This window comes from Sylvia atricapilla, chromosome 11 (assembly GCF_009819655.1).
Source record: "Sylvia atricapilla isolate bSylAtr1 chromosome 11, bSylAtr1.pri, whole genome shotgun sequence".
NCBI classification, from domain to species: domain Eukaryota; kingdom Metazoa; phylum Chordata; class Aves; order Passeriformes; family Sylviidae; genus Sylvia; species Sylvia atricapilla.
Window position 1 is genome coordinate 13,275,941 of NC_089150.1, and position 22,723 is coordinate 13,298,663.

The 22,723-nt window shown below is 36.4% G+C and overlaps 1 protein-coding gene across 2 annotated transcripts in view; it reads left to right on the forward strand.

Annotated features, from left to right (window-relative positions):
- The window catches only part of ERC2 (ELKS/RAB6-interacting/CAST family member 2), a 420,204-nt gene that overhangs the window by 218,079 nt on the left and 179,402 nt on the right, over nucleotides 1-22,723 (forward strand). For both annotated transcript variants that reach the window (XM_066326741.1, XM_066326740.1), the window contains exon 14: nucleotides 116-276. In XM_066326741.1, coding sequence (XP_066182838.1) covers nucleotides 116-276 — 161 coding nt within the window. The remainder of the gene's footprint in view (nucleotides 1-115; nucleotides 277-22,723) is intronic.

Below are 22,723 nucleotides of genomic sequence, written 5' to 3' on the forward strand. Positions count from 1 at the left end.
GAACAGCCATTTACGGAAAATAATTCCTTCAGTGTGTTTTTCCCCCCTGTATTTATATAGATTTGATATTTTCTTGTTGTGAAGAATATGGAGTTTAAAATATCCTCTCTCTTAGGTAGAAGAGCTGATGAATGCACTAGAAAAGACAAGACAAGAATTAGATTCTACCAAAGCCCGTCTTGCCTCAACACAGCAGTCTTTGGCTGAAAAAGAAGCACATCTGGCTAACCTGAGGATAGAGCGAAGGAAACAGCTCGAAGAAATTCTAGAAATGAAGTAAGTACTTTGATTTCTCTAATTTCTAGAAAAAAAAAAGAGAAAACAATTACTTTTGCCATAGGAGAACATCTTGATGGGTTCCTTGTGGTGTTATTTTTTTGTTTTTCTCTGCATATATTTAAGTTTGAATCTAAGGATTTCCAATATTTTAAGACACTTTAATTAGTTTAAACACATGGAGGTGCAAAAACCTTCATTTTAGAAGTAATCAACATTTTTTGTAAGTTTCCTTTGTTACATGCAAATAAAAATATCAGCACTATATAACTTCTATGACAAACTGATAATCTAAAGCCTTATCTCTCAGTGGGAATGCAATGCTGGAATCTCTGCCAGTGTCACATTGAAGGGAAGGGAGTTATTAACTTTATATTGATGATGCAAAGCTTATTGCTTTGAATTGGTTAAAAACACCCCCAAACTAACAAAGATGCTCTTGCATACACTTTATCACAGTGTATATGTATTCAGAATGAAAATAGAAGAGACACATATAATTTAAATCTAACTTCCTCCACGCAAAGAAAAGTAAATACTTGTAATTATGGGGCACTAAAACTCTAATATGATTAAAATTGGCAAAAAGGGTGAACCTGCTATGACTTGGCTAGGCTGGTAATTGTGTAGTTAACATTCAACAAAGAAAATTCACAGTTGTAATTTTAAAATAGTTTTTTTGAGGGAGGAATCCATATATAACTTCAGGTCAATTGTTATAGTTATCCTTGCATTTTAAAAGAAGGGAAATAATCAGCAAAAATGGTTTTCATCATGTTGCTGTGAATAAGACAAAGTGGAAATGGAATCACCTTTTTAGCAGGGTTTTATAAAAGTGGATTTTAAGAATGTCTGCCGTGTAATGGAAGCACAAAGTTTTCCAGGGATATGTAAAGAATTTCTAGTTTTGACTTGAGGTCTATTTCCAGACATTAAAATGGAATCACATATGACTATGTCACTATGTGACATTATAATCTATAATAGATACATTTTAAAAGTTTTTTAAAATTTTCTGTTATATGTAGATATTTTTTCTTCATAACTCAGATGCTCAATGCCAATGATCTATTTTCAGTGTAGTGCTTTGATCTGCTTCCTCAAGTGCCTTTTTTTTGTCCTAATCGTAAGATTTTTTTTTTTTAATCATCATTAACAATTGCTGAACAAAATAGAGGAAAAATATTTAATTCTGTTAATGTGACTTTTTAAATTTGGTACAAAACCCTCACAGAACAAGCTGGAAAATGAGGTTGGTGAAAACTAGTGAGGTAGAACTCGTTTTGAGAAAAGCTGTTCTATTTTATGAATGAAGGGCTGGGTGAGTGGTATTAGAGGTGAAAGACTCAGTAGCAAAGATCCTAGTTAGGAATAGTGTGAAATTTAAAAAGATATATAAACATATAGAGTATTTTTCAGTATAAATTTTAAAACTAACATAATAGAACTAATAACCTGGTCTAGTGGAAGGTATTCCTCCTATGACAGGGATATGGGACATAGGTGATCTTCAGGGTCCCTTCAAACCCAAACCATTCTTTGATTCTATTCATAAATGTGTTTTAGAAATAATTCAGATATTTCTTTACAGAAGCGCAATTTTAGCAATTGCTCACTGAAATAATGAAGCAAACTTTATAGAACTGCTGCATTGTGACAGAATATACTCGATAGTGATTTTTTAAAAAATGAACCAGATATTAACAAAAACAGATTTTAGGTGCTGGCTATGACCTAGAAAAATGATAATTCTGCCTTGTAATAATATAATAAAAAATTCTGCATTATCTCTGGCATTTTAAGACAACTTACTAACTGAAAACATTGACCATAATTTCTATTTATTATTAAAAAAATCAATATTGAATAATTACAGTTTTTGGCTACCAGTTTCCAGTTAAATAGGCATGAAGTGTGTGTTTAAGCACATTCATGATGGTTTCCTATGAGTATATTATGTTCATGTTCCAACCATAACTCTGCATTTTAGGCCCATCTGGTTGTGGTTGTCAAGATCCATCTTAATTTGCTGGCCACAGCCAGTTGTCAGTTTTAGATAACTTCTTCAATTGTCATTGCTTGTTCCATATAAATTTGGTTATATATGGAAGTTTAGAATAAAAATGGATAGCAGCTTAGTCATGTTCATATCTGGTTGGTCTTTTTGAACTGGGAACAATATAAGTACCCATTAAATGAAAGGTAATTTGACAAAATCAGCTCTTTTTTAACTTGATGCCAATTTGTGAAAAAATAAGGTTTATTATAAAGAGTTTTAAAGTGTAGGTTTGAAGAAGAAGTTTCATTTGCATGTTACTTTCTGAATATGTGGGGTTTTTTTTTAAATGTCTATTAAAAATATTACCTTATTAGTTCTGGAGGAAATATTTTTGTTATGGTGATATTATTTTAGCAGTGCACACATAACTCATACTGACAGTAGTGGAAGTTATTCATACATGTTAACAGTAAAATGCAGCATGTGCTCAAATCCATCATTTTGTCTAATTGTCTTGTTGCTTTGTGCTCTTTCTGTCTCTGGGCATAAAAAAAAATGAACTTTTTATTTTTTAGTAGGTGAAAAGTATTTTTTAAAGTGCTTAAAAAAATCTGTATTGCATAGTGTGACAAAAGCCATGGTAATGTTTGTTTAAAAAATATATTAATCACCCATAGAAGTATTTCAGTTGGCCTGAAATTTAAATAAGGTAGTTAGAAATATATCTTAAGACTACTTTTTCCAGAGATTGTTTTTGTTTTCTGGGAGTTCACAAGTAGGAGCACAGCCTCCTGAGAACTTCACAAGACTTGCCTAGAAAAGCTTATTCATTTTGTAACATGAAGAGCTTGAGGGTAAGAGAAGTTTCAGTGCTGTGATGTGGTGGAGATTTGTCAGATGTTTTAGAAATGTCATATTTATGGAGCATACTTTCATGACCACAATGCTTTCCTACAGGTCTCCTTTCCTATGCTTGGTTCCTTCCAAAACTCATAAACCTGCTTGTAACAAAATTAGGTAGCTGTATAGATAGATAAATGAGTATTTATATAATATTAAAATTGCCTTTTATATGTATGTATGTGAAATAAATGCCTGCCCTCATGGAAAGTGGGTTTTGCTCCACGGGACAGATAATCCTTATAGTAATGGTCAAAACTATTTTCTCTTTGGAAGACATAAAGTGTGACCTGGAGAGCCAAAAGTTGTAAAAGAAAGTCAATGGCATGTGGTGGAAAGGATATAAAGATGGTTGTCACTCTTTTTGTAAGCTCAAGTTTTAAATTTTATGCATTTTATCTTCAAGTGCAGCCTCTAAAGTTAGAAAGAAAACACAAAACTCCAACATCCAAGCTCCCCCCTAACTTTGCAATCAAAATTTAGTGTTTTCTTGGTTGATGATATTTCAGTTAACTTTCTGTGATGTTTACTCTGTTTGTATTGTTTAAATACAATAGAATTAAATATAAAAGTTAGAAAATATTTCATTGTTATTTTGCATTAGTTTGATGATCTTTCAGTGACTTAGGTCCATGTGGCAAACACTGCACTTAGTGAGTGGCCATATGATTAATCTCCCAAAAGACTGAACTTCATGTTTTGACCTGAAGATCTGACAAGTCTTAATTTTGGGGATTTAGTTGTTAGTTACTGAGTGTTTCCTCTGTTAACTCAGCATACTCAAGGCTCTGAAGCTTTCAGAGTATCCTGAATTAAATTCTTGCCAAGAGTTTGAAAGACAATTTCCTTGCCTTTAATAGAGTTCATACCATCACCTGTGGGTATTGCTAAACCAGTTTTGTTGGAAGTGACTTTGCCCTGATATTCACTACAAGTTTCCAGAAGAAAATATATTTTCCCTTATGTGACGTAAATCAGATGCTTAGTTATGAAGCATTGAAGATCTCCTAAGAAAAACCAAGCTACTTGTTTTTTTATTCAGTAACAAAAATAGAACATGACTGTGCTGTCCAAAAAAGATATTTTAAATTAGATTTTGCAGTAAACTTTCTTACAGTGACAGTATAAAATTAAACATATCTTCTGTTATTTAAGTACAGTCACCATTTTTCCACTGAAAATAATAAATGAATATTGCTTATCTTTGTTTTTAAGTAGGCTTATTCATTTAACAGCATCTGTGTATAGTCAGGGATGAAATAGTTATGGGAAGCAGGGAATAAAATGTTTTTTCCACCAAGCATTCAGTCCCAGCAGCTGCCTGTCTGTGCAGAAGAGCAGAACACACAGTGCCCTTCCTGCAGAGTGATAAGGAGGCAAGGAGACAAGACAAGGAGAGGGCACTTGGATTTGCCACTAGATGCCAGTCTTGGGTGCAAGACCATGGTCTGGAGCTGCTTGGTTCTACAAACTGAGAACCAGCAGCTCCACGGCGTGAGGAGGAAGCTTGTCCTGCTGGGAGGAGAATGTGCTTTGTCCCCTCGTCTGTCACCTGGTCTGACTTGCAGAGCAAGAGCTTCAGGCGTGGAGAAGCATAAAAATGGCTTCAAGTGGACTTCTCAGGATATTGCAGGGCTGAAGAGAGCCTTTGAATGGATTCTGGAAGTCAGGGGTCACAGCCTAAGGGAAAGACTGTGTAAAACATAAAACTAAAGAGTCAGAATTTGTACGGAAGTCAAAATGCTTTATGAAGTACCAGTGGCAGAAGTAGAAGAAAGTTTACTATTCATCTGGTTTTCTGCAGACATACCCCTTTTTTCCATCTATAAATTTTACTGGAGTAGAAGTTGGGGATTTCACATCTGTGTAGCAGCTCAGCAGGAGTTGCAGCCCTGACAAGAGCCGTTGGATGTCCAGAGAATCTATCTAGATGTGTTTCCAGCACCTGGACAAATCAGCTCATGTCCCTGCCTTACATTATCCTATTACTATTTCCATCCATCACCATCAGAAACTGACACCTGGGGAGGGAACTCAACATGTTTGCCTTTATTTATGTCCTAATTTCTCAACCCTAAGAGGTTCTGACACCCACAGGAGAGTGGTTTCTTCCTCATTGCCGTGGGTGAAAAGTGCTTCTGAAATCTCTGTGTGTAGTAAATCCAGTGCATCTGGAATGGTTCAGAGTAATTATGAATGCAATTCACCTGTTCAGGGCGAGCACAGGCCAGAGGCATGACACTCAGTGACAGTAAAATCCCTGATGGAATTACAGCGACTCTATTTGCATGTAGTCATGAAGTTAATTTCCTTTTTTTGTATTCTTCAGTACAGCATGAAGATGAAGAAAGGAATATAGCAAGGTAGGAGAAATTGGTGATTTAGGGTCGGAACTGCTTTTTGAAATGTGTTAAAACCACTTAAAAAGATGATTTCCCTACAGACCCGCTTGCTTTCTGTGTTACAGCCAGGCAGAGCTTTGCCCTGCACCCATCTTTTCCAAAAGGAAAGAAGGAAGGGATAATCAGTTTTCTTCCCTACACTGGAACCTGAGGCGTTTCCCTAAAAGGCGTGGGCAAAGTTGCTTAGTTTATGCTCCCTTTTATATGCTGGGATATTCTAAAACCAGACAGCATCTACCTTGGCAATAGTTCTAGGCTGAATGAACAGTAGTGATACATGATATTAAATGAAGCTCTTTGAAATTTAAGCAAACACAAGAAGGGTCAGATTTCTTACACTATTAATGAAGTATTTTTTTTTTTTGAAAGAAGAAATTATTTTCTACTTTTCCAGCTGTATTTTAGTTTATATTTGGAGAAGAATATCTGTGATAATTTCTCTAATGTGAATTCTTTAACATGTCTTTATTCAATAGGTTAGATAACAGAACTGTGTATAAATAGCTGTAAAGAAAAGATAATTTTCAGGAAGAAGTTTATTATTCTTTTATAATTTTATTAGAAAGATTATTTTGACTTGTTTCAACAGTGGTAATATATACTATAAACATGTTCACATAGCAAGTTGACTGTCTCAAAAATTGTACTATTACAAATACAGAACACTAGACTGTTTTTTAGTAACCTGTGGACTGCTTCAATTTAATTGCAGGATTCATGCTGAGAGTGTAGAGAGTCATATCCCAAGTTAAATACAAACAAAACAGCAGGATGTTGATACAACTGTGACTTCCATAGGAAGTAGTTAGAATGGTAATGTGGTCTCCAAACTTGGGTGGAAACTCTCTTGTGTCTGTTTTTGCCCAACAGACCTGTAACACAGCATGCCTTGACTAACATTTTTGACACCAACTTGCAAACACCATAAAGATTAGAGAAGGCCAAATGAAGGCTTTGTTCTCTGGAACAGAAGCTTTCTTGACTAAAATGAAAAGATGTTTTTCTTTTGTAAACAACAGAGGGGCACTAAGCAATAAAATGTTTCTCTCTGTGAGAATGGAATGAGTGAGCTGTTTACTTGTCACAGTGCTTCTCTTAAAGACATATGAGTGTCACCAAGTTCATACTTACTTGAGAGTCTCCTACATTCAGATTATTTTTTCTATAAGATTCATAATGTTTGAAATTTCATCAGCATGGGAAGCAAATTTCTTTTTTTCATTTTGATCCTTTTAATATTATAATTTACTGTCGAAATAGGTTGTCGCCTTCTGTTGAAGGTTAGTAAGATCAGTTTAGGATTTCTACAAACTGTGATGTGGGAGACTGTGTTTTCCCAACTTTTATATCAATATCCAAGTAAAGGAAGTTGGATCCTCTCCCATTGTTTCTTGTCCACTTTAGACAGTAGGAGAGGGCAGTAGAAACTTTTTCTAAGTTTTCAGGGAGACAATGCCTTCCTACCTTCCTGTTATGGAAAGGTAGCAGTGTTTCTGTCACAGAGGCATTGTCTGAAGGCAAACCTGGAGTTCAGACATATTCCAGATAATGCATATTATGGTTATAATAATTAAGCATACTTTTCTGAGCTAGAAAACAAGTCTGGCTTGTTTTCTTCATTTCCTAAGGATTTTGTCTCTAGTTGTACAAGTGGTCTTTCAGATTCCTTTGATCCACATGATTTGAGGCACTTGGCAGGCAGAAAGAGAGTTTGATGGTCATTCTCACTTTGTGCCCTAGGAGTGCACTTTGCTTTCCAGTTTTGTTGCCATTGCTCTTTACACATTTTGGTACCCTGACTCAATAGAAAAATAACAGTCAGTGCTCCAGCAAACATTTTATGTTGGAAATTCCACAATACTTTTCAGGGGTTTAGTGCTTTCCCCAGAACCTGAATAGTAGAGAGATCAAGGGGATCCTGCAGCTGCTTTATGAGGGAGAGACTTAAAAGACTTCTGACTCTGGGGAGCGTAAGGCAGGGGGAGAATATGTTTGAAGTTTGAAGAATCAGAAAGGAAGGCATAAACTCAGTGTAGTTTAGCCAGATCTTCAAGCATGAGGGGTATCAGGCACTTGCTGAATTTAATCAGTGATCAATTTGAAGGGGAGAAGTGCTGCTTTGTGGAGTGATTGGTTGGTGACATTCTAGAACTTGCTTCCACAGAGACATCAGCTCAGACATCATTCCAAAAGGTGTTGGACAAATTCATAGACAAGAGCTGGCTCTTCATGGACTTCTTTATACTCTTGGCTGTTGTTCTTCACCAGTCTTCCTAAAATTTTTTTTTTCTGTCTGTGGTATCAGCTCTTTCCTCCTACATTGCTCACTTTCACTTAAACACACATAGTGATGATCCTAACCCCTTTTTAATTTTTTTTCTTTAAAGAGCCAGTTATATTAAATCCCCTAATAGGATATGGAAAAATCAATGACTGCACTTCAAATAGACTTTTATCTTCTGTTGCCATATAGTGTATAAGTGGATTTACAAGATGATGTAAGTGACAAAATGGTTGGTTTAAAGTGCAGGTTATAAGTGAGATATGACAGTTACATGACATTCTCTAGTGATTTAACCACTTAGAAGACAGACAGGATTAACAGTGTTTCAGGTTTACAGGTGTTTCAAACTTCTTGGAGGATGTGGAGGTCCAGAGTACTCTAGCCTTTTGTAACATGAATGAAACTTTGAAGAAACAATTGCAGTTGAAAATCATTGCCTTCACTTCTCCCATTTTTTCCTTTTAAGTCAACCTCTTTAAATTAAAATGCTTTTCTGTTCTTTACGTATAAGTACTTTAGGGGTTAAAATTTTCTATGGAAGCTTGTTATTTTTTGTCTGAATTTAAATTACTGAGCAGTTTAGAAATCTTAACTTCTAGAAGAAGAAGAAAAAGTGAATATGCTATCTACTAAGTATTAAACACTTTTTGACTGCTTTCTATTGCACGATTTCTTTACTTGCAATGTTATAAAATATAAGGAATAGAAAAGATTGTACCCTGCAGTTAGCTGTATATACTTTGTTTGAAACCTACCTTCAAAATGCTTTCCTTAGGTAAAAAATTAATGATGGTAAAAATTATTAGATAGGATAGCATTTGTTTTGAAGTTCAGCCAGCATGGGAATGTGGAGGCCTGCTAATACACTCAAAAGAGCAAATGGCTCAAAAGTCAAAAAGGAAGGAGTAGGAGGCTAAAAGTAAAAAAAAAAAAAAAAGAAAAAAAAAAGAAAAAAAAAAGTTAGGCTTCTGTTTCATGGATTTTTTTAAAGCTGACTGAATTACGCCCTTGTCTACTGAAACCCTCTTAGTGTAATTCCCATTGGCCTCCGTGACACCTGGGGCAGTGCTGATCAACTGCAGGCTCCCATATTCCTAACTCCGGCCAGCTCAGTATGATTCTAGCAGATGTTTCTGCATTTTAAACCTCAGAGTATGATGGGTCAGGTGGTGTGTTTGTTTTGTTTTTTGTTTTTTGGGGTTTTTTTTTCTCCCTTTTTTTGGGGGGTAGGGGGATTGGGTTTTGATTTTTGTTTTCTGGAGTTTTTTTGGTGTTTTGTTTTCCCAGTAGCAAATCTTGCATACTTGAGGTGCAGGCCATGCAATTCAATGATAGGAATTATGAGCTGAAGGCATCCCCAGTGGGATAATGCTGCCCTTAATGTAAACTCAGATCTTTGAAGATGGAGAACCAAAGAAATAAGAATTGTGAAGGCTTGGATAATTTAAACTAAACTGGTGGATTATTTTTTAATATTGTATAAAAATACAAAATATAAAATGTGCTTAGAAATGCATGTTTTCTGTTAGAAGGAAAAGGTCTTATAAAGGCAGAAGAGAGCAGAATCAGAAGCATTCAAACAGGAGCAGTTTTCTTCGCCACAGAAGGGAAAGGTTTGATTAGCTTTCTCTGCCTTCCCATTACTCCTAAGGTGCTGCAAAGGAAATCCGCTGCTACCTTCTTCCTTAGTCCTTCCTTAGTCCTCCCTGTGCCCCCAGCAAAACAAGTAATTCTCTCTGTGCTGTGGAAAATCACGTGTAAATTCTCATTCCTTAGTTCTCTCCAGTTGTGTTCTCTCGTGTAATAAGGTGCAAGGTGTGCTTGAAGTTTAGTGCTCTCTTGTCCAAGAGGGTTCACTGATGGTTCTCTAATGTGCCTTCTCTTGTGCATTGTAAGGTGTGAACTCACAGGGAAGTGCTTCTGCCTGCGAGGTCATAAGTAACATTCACTCTTTTATTTAACTTATATAGTGACACCTGTAAAAAATTATCTTCCTAGAGGTCTATACCTCTATCTTAAAATGAGTAAAAACATTTGCTTTTTGGAGGAGCAGACACACTTGTGGTGGTGGTGGTGTTTGTGCCCTCCCACTGAACCGTGTCTAGATTACTGTTTGTGACCCTGACCAGACTAATCTGTCCCCTTTATTAATACAGTGCCAGGTATAGTGGGTTCCCATCCATCATAACTATAATAAATAAGATAATAATAAAAACATGCATGACGTTATGACTGTCAATGCTATCTGAACAATGCAAACACAGAAACATTGCAGCAAAAAGAATTCTTCAAATACTATTGGTAAAATATGACATAGAACACAAAAATGTGCTAAACCACTCCCTTTTCAAGGAACAACACCTCTCCTTTCAATGCTGTGTTGTGTTTAGCAGAGACTAACAAATTATGAATGATGTGATGACAATGGAAATCAGGATGAGCTCATCTCCATTTTCTCTGATTGTGAACAAAGCTGGCTGAGTGCACACTGTTGTGCAGTATGCCAGGGTATCTCTGCAAAGAAACCCCCTATTTAAGAAATTACATTTTATAAGTCACTGCTAAGTCCTATAGTTAAACTGTTTTGTTCAACATAAACAACACCTTAAAAGGATGCCTTGGCTTGCTTCCTTTGGGTAAAGTGCCAAACTTTTTAAGGTGAAACAAAAGCTGCATGAATGAACAAACTTTCACAGAATATCTTTAGTGAAAGATTTTATGATTGTTGGTAAATAGAAATGTTACTTTTGTAGAGGACCTTACATAATTTTAGGAGAAGTACTATGCTTACTATATTACATCTTAGTACTAAAAGTTATTGAGGGATGCAAGTGAAAGGTTTGATACATTTTTTTCTCTCATATTTAATAATGATTTTCTCAAACCCCATCCAGTTTCAGTTTTGTAAATGTGCAGATACTGAAGGGGAAACTGTGATTTATTGTCTTAAATTAGAAATGTAAAATACTTTTTTGTGGTTAAACTCTTTGCAGTTTCTAACCACTCCTACCTCAAACATGTAGTTTATCATTGTTGCATTCAGCTCTGACCAAAATTAGGCCACACAGGACTCTGATGATGACCATATTGCTAAAATCATTCTAGTTATGATGGATTATTCTTCTCTGCTTCCCAACAAACTGCTTTCATGATCCTCATCTTCTAGCTGGAAGGGTGAAATGTAGACTGATCTAACAGAGGCAGTCATTAAATATGCTACTTTGTTCTTTTGTTTTCTAACCTCCTTGCCTTTATTATGATTAGGGAACAGAGATAGGCACTTAGTAGAAAAGGTCAAAGGAAGGGGTTTTTGTGTGAGAGGGATTTGGGGTAGTTATGGTCACCTGTAAGCATGTTACAGCAAACTGTGTCCCAGAGATTGGTTAAGTGCAGTTGATATGGAGAGTTTTAAAACTAAAAGGAACATTTACCCCCACTCTTAAAGACCCAAAATACAGAATTCTCTCATTTTTTTAACTTGTGAATATTTTTTTATGAGCTAGGCAACTTTATCCAGCTCTTGCATGACTACCTTGAGAAGTTTCTTGTGTGGTCAGTAAACAAAAGTTAACCAACTGCTGTCTGTGATGTTTAGAGCAGGAGCTGGTTTGGGGACTATTCAGTGAAATTCAGTAGCAAAAAAGCAGGGATTATTATGTAACACCTAAAGAGTAGAAGCCCAATAAGCAGGGTTGATCATCATCTAACATCCAGCAACCTGATACCCTCTTTGCAGAGTGGAAAATCCTCTGATATTCATGAGCTCAAAAGAAAAGAATTTTCACCTAATGAAAAATGTTTAAACTTGCAGCAGGCATAAAACAAACTTGATTGCTTTCCAGTTTTGTTTTGGGTGCCCATTACCCTCTGTGCCCACATGGATTATTTTGTCATCAACTGACAGAAAACTGCTGAAATGAAACCAGTGTTCCTGGTTCTTGTGTCTGTGCATCCCACCCTGCTTCTCGCTGCTCTCTTAGAAAAGTACTACAAGGATCCAATCAGGAAGGAAATTTGCCTACAGGATTTTCACAATTCTGTTGTGAAATAGAATTTATTATTTTTTTCCCTCAGGATTATCTTCCTTCAGCGCTTCAATACTGTGATGTTTTGTTTAGCCTAATGTAGGTTTTTGGTAGTATCTAGTCTACAAATGAATCTAATTAACAGATGAGTTTAGGAAATCCCTCCTGTAATTTAGCAACTAAATGAATAGGGGATATCAGTATCTGACAAGCAAGTTCCACTTAAGGCTAATGTAACTATTACCTCATTAGCACAAGTTTCCACTTTTCAAATAAAACCTTTACTGAATTTAAATATGTATTTGACGAAGAACTAGCTGAACTTGCGTGAAATTGGCTTTGTGAAATTATGCTGCCTTTATTGATACTGACTAGCTTTATAAATGTTTATCTTAATTATGTTTTATTGTGATTAAAAAAGATGGCAGATACTCTGCCATTTTTGTAAAGTGAGCTGTTGGAACTTTTTTTGTTAAAGAAGGGGGGTAGGGTGTGGAGAATAGTCCAGCTCCAGAGAGGAGGCCCCTCACTGGCCATATGAATCCACTTACATGTAAATTGCTTGTCTATATGAATTAAGGTGAAGGTTATGAAAGAACTGCATTTCTGTGTTTATTGTGGGATTTTTGACAGTCTCTTTCCTCTTTCAAGTAAATTTGGCTTAAGTCCACAGTCAGTACAGTTTTAAGTAAACTCCTCTTTTGTTACATTAGCAAGGTTATAACATCACTGAGGCAGATTTCCAGCTGCATGAATTGAGGCCTGAGCGTGCAGACTGGGGGGATAATTAAAACCTTAGGGTGAGTGAGTTAAACTAGCAGCTAAAATTGGATAAAAGGCTAATTGTCCATAGCAACACAGTGCATGCTTCTAAATATCTGTGAAATAAAGATTAATATCTGTGGTCAATTAATTCCTTTTTAAATGCTCAGATTCAGGTTGTGTTTTAGGGCATAACAAAAATCAAGAGAAAGTAAATGGAAAGCCAAAGAATTATTTCCCAGATATTGTTTTATTTTAGTTATTAATTGCAAAACGGAATCCTTTTGAAGACTTCAGTGATTTTTTGCCTTTATTTAGAGTTCGGGAAGCATTTTTGTGTGGGAAGTATGAGCTTCACTGTGTGATACTGTATATCAGAATGGACTGGTCGGTGCTTTGTCAAAATTTGTCATATCTCTTTTTCCTTCCTCCTTTTTTTCATTATTGAGAGTGGAGTTACATACCTTTGGTGACCCTCAAGAAGATGACATAGAGTCAGGCAAGATGATACATTACCACAGAGTTAAAATAACAGAATGGCTTGTAATGGCAGCTTGTACTGAACTAAATGAATTGTGAAGGCCCATTTGTTATTCATTAGGAGAAGTAGAGCAGATACTGTTCTGCCTTCATAGGGAGCCTTTAAACTTAAGGTCATTTTACACTAGTACCCTTGTGGCATGGACAGCATTTAATACATTTTTAACAGCTTTTACATTTCCATGGTTTGCAGCAGTGCTTGTTGAATCATTTCTCTAATGAAGGTGTTTTAAAGTAGTTTAGAGTTACTTTGGGGGGAAAACCAGGAAAAAAAGGAAATAATTGGGTTGATGAAGTGACTTTATATACTAAAGAGCTAAGCAGGCACAACATAGTGCTGTAAAGTAATGAATGTGATTCCCCCTGCTACAGAAGTACAGCCCTGGGGAACTGTGCTTTTTAGTTGTTGATTTTGTTTGGGGAGGGCTGTTTTTTAAGTAGAATTAAAGTTGTTTTTTTCACAGTGGTCATTCCTCTGGGGAAGAAAGGTCTGAAGATAAAAATTTAGGCATACTTTCAAGCTGTTTCTGAGTTGCTCAGGAGTCTGATGGCGAACATTCAACATTTTGGCATTTTTTTGGGAAAGTGTGCATAATGTCTATCATAACCCTTGATAAGGGCATCTAAGGAACCCATCATAAAATGAACATGGAGTGGCGGGTAGAATTTTACTGATCAGAATAAATGTTGATTATTTCATTACCTCTTAAGTGGTTCAGTGGTGCTGTTGAAAGTCAATGCAGAAAGGTACGGACCAATATCAAACACTCTGAGAATAATTTTTTCAAAAGTGCTGAACAATTCTAAAATTTTATTAACCTAAAGAATGATTTGTAACTCTAAAGAAAGGTTTAATAAACCCAGCTAAAGGAAGTAATCATTTCACAAGCTCACATTTTATTTTGGATGATGGCCTTTCATATTTACTACCTTCAAAATATGTTGTGGATTTAGCTGTCAAAAGCCAGTGACTTTATTTCTGCTCAAAGTATTAGAACACAGTGTACTGAATTTCAAAAATTTCTTACAAATAATCTTAATTAAGAAAATACTAATTTAAATGTAAGATGGTTTTTCTTCCTGAAACCAGTCCATCCTTTATTTTCTTTATATTAGAAGCATTCATTCTTTGCTTCATTGCAGATGGTTTCACCACAGTTTTTTAATTGATTTTACTATTTTGTGAGGATAAGTTCTGACAAAGTGCATGTGGATCACAATCAGCATTTGAGGAAAAAAATTACTTGTTCTTTTGGAGTAGAACTGGGTTTTTTCCTAAAATTTTGAACAATACATATTTAAACATTGAAAGGCTACCCATCTTTAGAAAATAACAAGCTTTAAATAACATTATCAATGCAGTCATGATTGCTTTCATTTAAGAAAAGAGAGAGTATAATGTATGAAGCTGTGAACTCTAAAAATCTTGTTGTTTGAACTATATTTGTTTTCAATAAAATTAAATTCCTTAAACGTAAGTTTACTGTTCAGTTGCAGCAGTATTACTGACTTTTCCTCTAAGAGAAATATTTGTCTTCTTTTATCTTTTCCAAGCTCCTCACAGTAATTGGTGGTTTGTGAATTAAAGATGTTATAATGAAAATTGCTTTAATGTCTGTGAGGTTTTACTAGTTCTTCACACATTTGAAAATACTGACTGGCAATATATGTCCATTAAACATGTCAAGAGCAGTTTTGGTTGATCAGAAAAAGAACCCCATCACTTCTGTTATTCTAGATTTCTGAAAACGCAGTGGAGGATTGTTAGCATCCTGTGTCCAAGTGATACCCTAAGAAAGGCATAGTCCCACTACTTTCATTTGTAGAAGTATGTAAAGAGAATATAAAGAATTCTGTGAAGACCAGGCATACTTACCCTAGGAATTCTAAATTGGGCTATGGTATGAATTCCATTTAAATTTTTCTTTTCAAGCTAAATACATGTAATTAATGGTAGTCATACAGCATTGCCTGAAACTGGTTTTCATTTATGATACCTTACAAATTTATTTTTATGATTTTGCCTCATTTTTCAGAAATGTAATATAAAGAACATCCCTGTAAAAGGAGAGTTCCAATATTGACTACTTAAGACACTTTGATGTTGTCCCTTTAGCACAGAGCTGTCTTCTAAGTTGAGGATTTTACTCTCCCCAGTTCTGAAGCTACTTCTGGTGCAGTCCTGACTCAAACACCTCTTGGGTTCCCATTGTTTGGGCATCTCGTTAACATCTTCAGATGGATCTTGTAGCAGCTGTCATCAATAAAGCATGAGGCAGCCAAAACAATTCCTGTGTGCCTCCAGAATGTTCTCTGCATTGTGTGTCATTAGGATGGTCCCTGTGACAGTAGTGTGCCAACTGGGGCTTTCCTACAACAGTTCCAGATGTTTATTCTGCCACTGGAAAGCAATACATTTAGTCACATGTTTTGACTCGGGCAAAAGCTCCAGAGGCAAAAGCTCCTTTGAACAGGTTAAAAAGCCACAACAAATCAAATCAAATGAAACAATAATAATCTCTTGAGCAGTGGCACACATAGTTCACAGTAATGACTATTGAATCAAGTAGAGACACTAAGAGCAGAAAAATCTTTTCTAGAAGGAATGTTCGTATTAACATCCTGTTACATTGAATCTGTTGAGACCCTCAAATCTAAATTAATATTCACTAAAATAAGATACTGAATGTGTCTCAGCTGATCTGCAGTTATCTTTGAGTTTGCCTTGTCTAAACAGTGTAAGAAGTGTTTGCTTGTAGAAGTGTTCACTGACCCACTAAAGTTTTAGGTTTAGTATGTGTGCATCCTTGACTGAAATTTGATTATAAAAGACTGCCCCAGTCTCTGGAAAGGCATGTAAAAACCCCAGACACAGGTGATAGGCAGGCTGACTTTTATAAAAACCAGATTTTTTCCTACTCTGCCTTTTTTAAAAGTAGCTCGATTTTGAGATAGTGAAAGTGTACCTATGGTGGCTTATTTTCTTTGATCCTGTGCAAGTCAGCCCTATGAGTGATCCAGTGCATCCGGGCAGACTGACAGTTTTACCTCTTGTTCAGAATAAAGTGGCTCCTTTTGCTGTGGCACAGAGGAGACATGGTGTGGTAGGATTTGTGGGGATCTGCTAATGGTTAGAGCTTTGCAGTGGGCCTGCTTCTAGGATAGCTGAATCTAAATCTGTGCAAATAATCAAATTTGACTGAATAGTTATTAGGTATTACAAAAAAAAAATACTAAAAAACGTATTGAAAGGATAAATACATGGTAATCCACAGGCAAAATCTAGCAGTGTTTGTGAGTTTTTTCTGTGTTACTGTTATCACAAAGCAAGCAGGGAGTTGCTTTAAAGAAAATGTAAGGAAAATAGACTCAGTATTGTGATAAATCTGATAAAATTTTGAGAGGAGAAAGTCATCTTCATTTATATTCCTTCAGGTGACTAAACCTCAGACTGATAAGAACAGTGGCAGATTAACTGACCACCAGGTAAAAGATTCATGTTGAGAGCAGATATCTTGCCTCATGGAGGAATGAACTCAGTTCTGTACCAAGTGATTCTTTTGGCACTAACCATTGTGGTTAGAGCATGTTTTCTAGATGAGAAAGACCAGAAATTCTTCTATGTAGAATTTACATGAAAACAATATAAATGCATACAGAGACTATTTAATGTATTCTAATTCCAGGGCTGCTACACTGCTTGTTTCTAAATCAGTTGAACCACAAAGCAGACAGGTTGGGGTCTTCAAAAAAAGAGCAGGCATTGGTAATACAGAGTGTAATATCTGTCCTCTGCTCGTACAGGCAAGAGTTTATGCTGGATCAAGGTGAAGAACAGCAGGTTCCAGGGTCCTGCTTGCCAAATCTATGGAAAGCCTGGAAAACTCTATAGTTCCCTAAGTTAAGGAAGCAGTATTGGGACAAGAGCCGAGCTCAAATGAACTGCACAGTAATATACTGTATATTCTTTTTGAAGTGTTAATGTACTAGACTTTGTAGGCAGGTGATAGTAACAGTCAAAAGTCAGTTGTTGAAGTCAAAGTCAAGAAAAGGAAGGTGAAAGCAATAATTAATTAAGATGCATAAGAGGGAAAAGCTTTGGCAAAACAAAGGCAAACATGCTCCAGTGAGAAAAAAGTATTTGTCTGAAATCTGGTGCAAGCTAGTTTTCCCTCCAGTGGAAGCTGGTAGGGGAATCGTCTATGAAATTTCGAGGCTCTAGAGGGTTTAAGCTATATGACCTTCAGAGATTTTGGCAGTGTGACTGGCTCCCTTGGAGTCACAGCTGGGACAGTCTAGGGGTAGCAAAGCATGTTTTCTTAGGAAAATAATAGAACCACCAGCTGTTTTTGGAGGCCATTGTGTCAGTAACATGTGGTGAATAAACGTGGTCAATAACTGTTACCTTAAAATTCCTGGGATCAGAGGTGATTTTTTTTTTAGATAATTTTTTTCCCACTAGTGGAAATGAGTGATCTGATCTTCAGCTAGTTCATAAATAGAGTTTAGATTTTGTAATATAACAAAACAGGCTGACATGTTTCAAGGGGGAAAAGCTCCTGGTTACATGAAGTGAGCTGCAAGAAGCAATAGTCCTGACGCAGTTGGGCAGAGACAGATGTGCAGATGAATAACTGAAATTAATGGCAGGCACCCTTAGAGGGCTGGTTAATCTGCCAGGAGAGAGTCTGTCTCTTTTCTACCCACCAGTACATCAGCTCATAAAAAATACAAATGAGCCAAATAGCAGCAAGAGCCTTAAGATCTGCTTTCTTATTAGTAAGACTTCAGAGAAGCATTTCCCATAGCTCTGTATCTTTTTCTACTTCTTAAGCAAAGTTGTTAGTCTGAAGTATGACGACTGAGTTCCTGGGGCAGGGGAAGAGATGGTAGTGGAATGAATCAATTAAAAGAAGAGTTTTTCTTGAATTATTTTGGTAAACAGTATATTTAAGGGTTTTAATGATTAAAAAGATATTAATATATTTGATAAATGGTTTTTGTGTGCTGGAGGTAGACTGTCTTGTATGGTCTATATCTTGGTTCATGTTGTAGCTCATTAAGAGCAGTACTATTAGTAGATCATGTGATATTGTGGTCATGCTGAGCTGCTAGGGTAGCAAATTCTCCTGTTATGCTAGGGCCAACCTAAGGAGAAGTGATCCAAGGATATCTTTTCCTGACAGCATGGAAAAGTTCATGAAGTGTAAGTTGTGTGTGTAATGTTGAAAGAAAAACAAAGCTGCCAGTTGGGGTGGAGGAAATGCACTTTCCAGAAGCTGAAAATAGAAAGAAGGGTAGAGAAGGCTGAGGAAAAAACAATCCACCAATATTCATGTTTAGAATGATTGTTTTTCCTGTAGTTGTGGAAAAGCAGGAAAAAAAAAAGTGAGATCGACAAGTAGAAAGGAGAGGTCACTGGTCAAGAGGTACATTAGGGGTTGTTCAATTGCAGTGATAACTGGAACTGATAAAGTTTGCTAAGGGGGTTTCCAGCACTGAAAAACCCCAGAGGACGTAAACAACTTTGTTCGCTCTGTCTTCCTTCTGAAATTGTCCAGTGAAAGCTAGAGCTTGCTTCAAGCACTCTCTCACAATTTATCTTCTCTTTGACCTTTTGTTTGCATATGCTGCCTAATATATAGCAATTACCTCAAAGCTATTTGTAGTCATCATTTGGGATCATGTGGCTGGTTATGTGAACTGCTTTTTTTGAAAAGTTAGAATAAAAATTGTTCCAGGCAAAACAACCAAAAAAGCAGAATTGTAAAACTGGTTGCACATGTGTTTAGTGTAATGAAATTTATGCCTGACTCTTTCCCTAATGCTACATTATGATGATGATCTTATTTCTGTACAATGTAATCTCCTGTGTGTCTGGATTATCTGACTGTTACACTATTGTTCAAAGCTATTTGGGTGCTTCTTTCTCTCCTTTTCTCCTCTTCCTCACAAAGACTGATCATGTGGACTTACATGTTTCTGTGTTTCTTCTAATGACCCAGTTTATGCTTATCAGCAGCTCTTATGAAGGTTTTCATGTAGTTTCCTCAATTGACATACTCTGCCCCTTCACAAGTTCTTTGACAGTTATTTATCCGAGCCATGATTAGAGGAAAGGGCCTCCAAGCATGAAAGATCCAGAAAAGACAACAATAGAGAATGATGATGCACGTTTGAAGTTATTGCAGTGATGTGCTGACTTGTGAACCTGTATGATTCACTTTGGAATTTTGTTCATTCAGTTTTACAAGATCTTTGTCAATCTTTGGTGCCTGTCTACATCTATAAAACATATACATGCACACACATAAATTTTGTATTTGTCAGTGATGTGAAAGACCCTTTAACCCCCTTTTGGTGTCTAATAGGTTCAGGAATTACTTCTTTTAAAAGCACTTATTGACCTGATGGACTCAGGAAAATCCCATCCTTCTAAGATGCAAGGTCTTCTATGGCAGGAATATTATTCATTAGCAAAATTGTTCATTTATCTAAATTTATCCTTAGCCTATGCTTAAGTACTTCCTATAGGTCTGTAATTACCAGCTGACATGCCAGTTCCACGCAGATAGAGTCTCAAGAGATTCTAAAGCTTGGCTCCCTCTAGGGAACCTCAGAGACCAAGGAACATATTAGCCATTTGGAACAAAAGTAGTTGTATAATTTCACAAACTTTACAACATTTATGGAATTACTTAAATTATTCTATTTAAGGACAAAAGCATTTGTGTTTCCTTACCTGCCTTTTCTACACAAGGAATATGTTGGCTGCCAGTTTCATACAGAGCTTGTTTATGTTTGACACAGTAGGGATGGCCTGCACTTTCTCAATCATCTGCTGTATTTGCATAACCTTGCAGAGTTAATGGCTGCCATTCTGACAAATTAAGCTGGTTTCCTATGTCTTTAATGGATTAAGTCCTCTTGGACAATTTATACTTTAGTTTAATCCATGAATAGGGTTTCCTAAGTGTTGTAAATAATGCATTAATTTGTTTAATTCTTTTGTCTTTTGATTTGTGTGCTAAAAACATATATTTGAAGAATGGAACAAAACAAGTTCTTTATCTATAAAAAAGATAGAATTAATGATTATCAGTGCTTAATAGAGGAAAAATATCGAGTTATGCTTTAATTACTGTCAAGTATTTAAAAACATTTTGGCTGTGAAGGCATTCATACTTATTAAGCTTTGATTTCATTACAGTAGAATCTAAGTTCCTGGTTCCTGAAAATTACATAATTTACAGTGTGTGCTCTGAGTGTAGCAGGAACATTGCAGCATATGGTTCATATGATAAAAGAATTCCCTGACAGCTGCAATATACACTGGAGTTGTCAATAATGTGAACAGGTTAGAGGCAAAATATCAGAATAGAAAGCATGCTAATGTTAAAAATTCCTCAAGATGTCATGTTTTGCAAGGAAGATTGTATTTAAAAATTAAACAGCTGTGGGATTTGAACAGCACTGTATTTGAGGCAGCATCATCTACCTATTTATAGACAAGTATTTTAACAATGCATGAATGATCCATAATGGATATATTCTTGAAGCATCCTGGTATGGTAAAGGGGTAGTGCTGCAGTTTTTGGTCTACAGATAACTGGTGGTATAAAAGTACTTTTCATGTAAATTAAACTTTTTACTGTCATTTTTTTTTCAGCATGAACATTAGTCAATACACTAATTTCAAATTGCTTCAGGCTGTGCATTTCCTACTTTGGTACCTGTGCATTTCTTCTGAAATGCACCTGTGTGTTGGGAATACAAATATGCATCTCTGTTCATCACACTGGCATTCAATTAGATAGGAGAGATCTTCTCAACTCCACAAAATACATGATATGATGCTTGGGTTAGAACTGTCTTGTGACCGAAATATTGTATTCAGCCACAATTTAGTAGAGCTAAGTGCAGAGGAATTGAATTGTTCCTGGCTACCAGACCTTCATTCAATTCATTAGACCACACATACACTGCATTGATTTTTTTTGTTTTTGGTAACATGTCATATCTCTGGCAGTGTTCCTAAATGCTCTGTGTTTTGTGTGCACAGGCTTATAAGCTAACTCTTCTGTGTTAGCAAATCTGAAAATTCTGTTGCTTCCACATAAGTGGAAGCATGAGATCTCTCCATGGATTATAGAGCAAAACAATGCTATTTGTGAGATATGACATAACAACAAAATGTTCAACAGGAGCTTAATTCTCCCCATCCTCCTCGGGACCGTGACTGTGGGCCTCCTACTGTGAAATACAATGACCTATTATTGACATGACAGCCCCACCTAGGGAGACAACAGCCCAATTCAAAGGACAGAGCCAAAAGTGCCTCTACTACCACGACCAGCAATTGGGATCAGCTGGTGCACTAACAATCCCTGGATTTAAACATCTGGTGGCAGGGCTTTCTCAGTGGAGGTCTGTTGACTGTGGAATTCTCTTACACAGACACATACATGGTTTAACAAAGCCAAAGTTTTTTTATCCTCAGGGTACAGTGTCAGGCGATTTCCTTTCCCAGGCAGCAGCATTTGCTGATGGTTCCGCTGGCATCCAGTACTGCATTACAAGAATTGTCCTGGAGGGATAGGCCAGTCTTGCCAGAGGATGAGCTGCTCTGCAGAGTCAGTCCTTCACCAGCTCTCCACAACTAGCAGAGCCCTTGAGGGAGGGCAGTGTCAGAATATCTTGTATTCTTCCATGGGAATTTCTAATTTTTGCATGTTATCCTAGTTTTACATAGAGGCTGCACACAGCTGGGAACTAGGAAGTCAGGATGTATGTGTCCTCCTGTTCTGTATCCTAGAGCTTATGTTCAACTGCCCAATTTCCCAGGGTGCTTCTTTAATTAATCTTCCAAAAATGGGAAAACTTCATTTTTGGTTCGCAGGAATGGTTCTGAAATGCTTTTTCCCGTCTGCATTATACTCATAAAATATGTCTGCGTTAAAGACAACATTTCAAAAACACTTGAGGTTACTGTAAAAGAAAAACCAGGCTACTACAAGCAGCCAGTTGCAGTGGCAAAGAGAAGACAGTGAATTTATCTTGCAGCTGTGGCCTGTTGTCGAACCTCATGGAGGAGGGGTTGCTGTTCTCCTAGGTTGTCGCTGGACACTTTTTTCCCTAAAAGTTGAGTGTTTCTTTTAGGATCAGGTGAAATCTGCAATTGTCATAATTTGTTTGGCACTACTAAACATATTTCAATTTATGAGCTCCTAAATCAAACATATCATGACTTATTTCACATCATGGTTTATTTCAGGATGTTAGGAAATTAAGACCACACAGATGAAACAATACTCAACACAGAAATGTGAATGAGGAACACCGTGATGGAGGAATTAATACATATCCATGGGTTTATGATGTAGCATGACAGAGGAGTGTAACACAGTACTAAGTGCTGTAATGTAGATACAAAGCAGGACAATTCCTCCTCACTGCCCCCAAATCTTCTACTTTGCTAAGTAAACATAAGAAAGAAGTTTAGCTGAAGAAAATAAAATATGTATACTGACTTTTG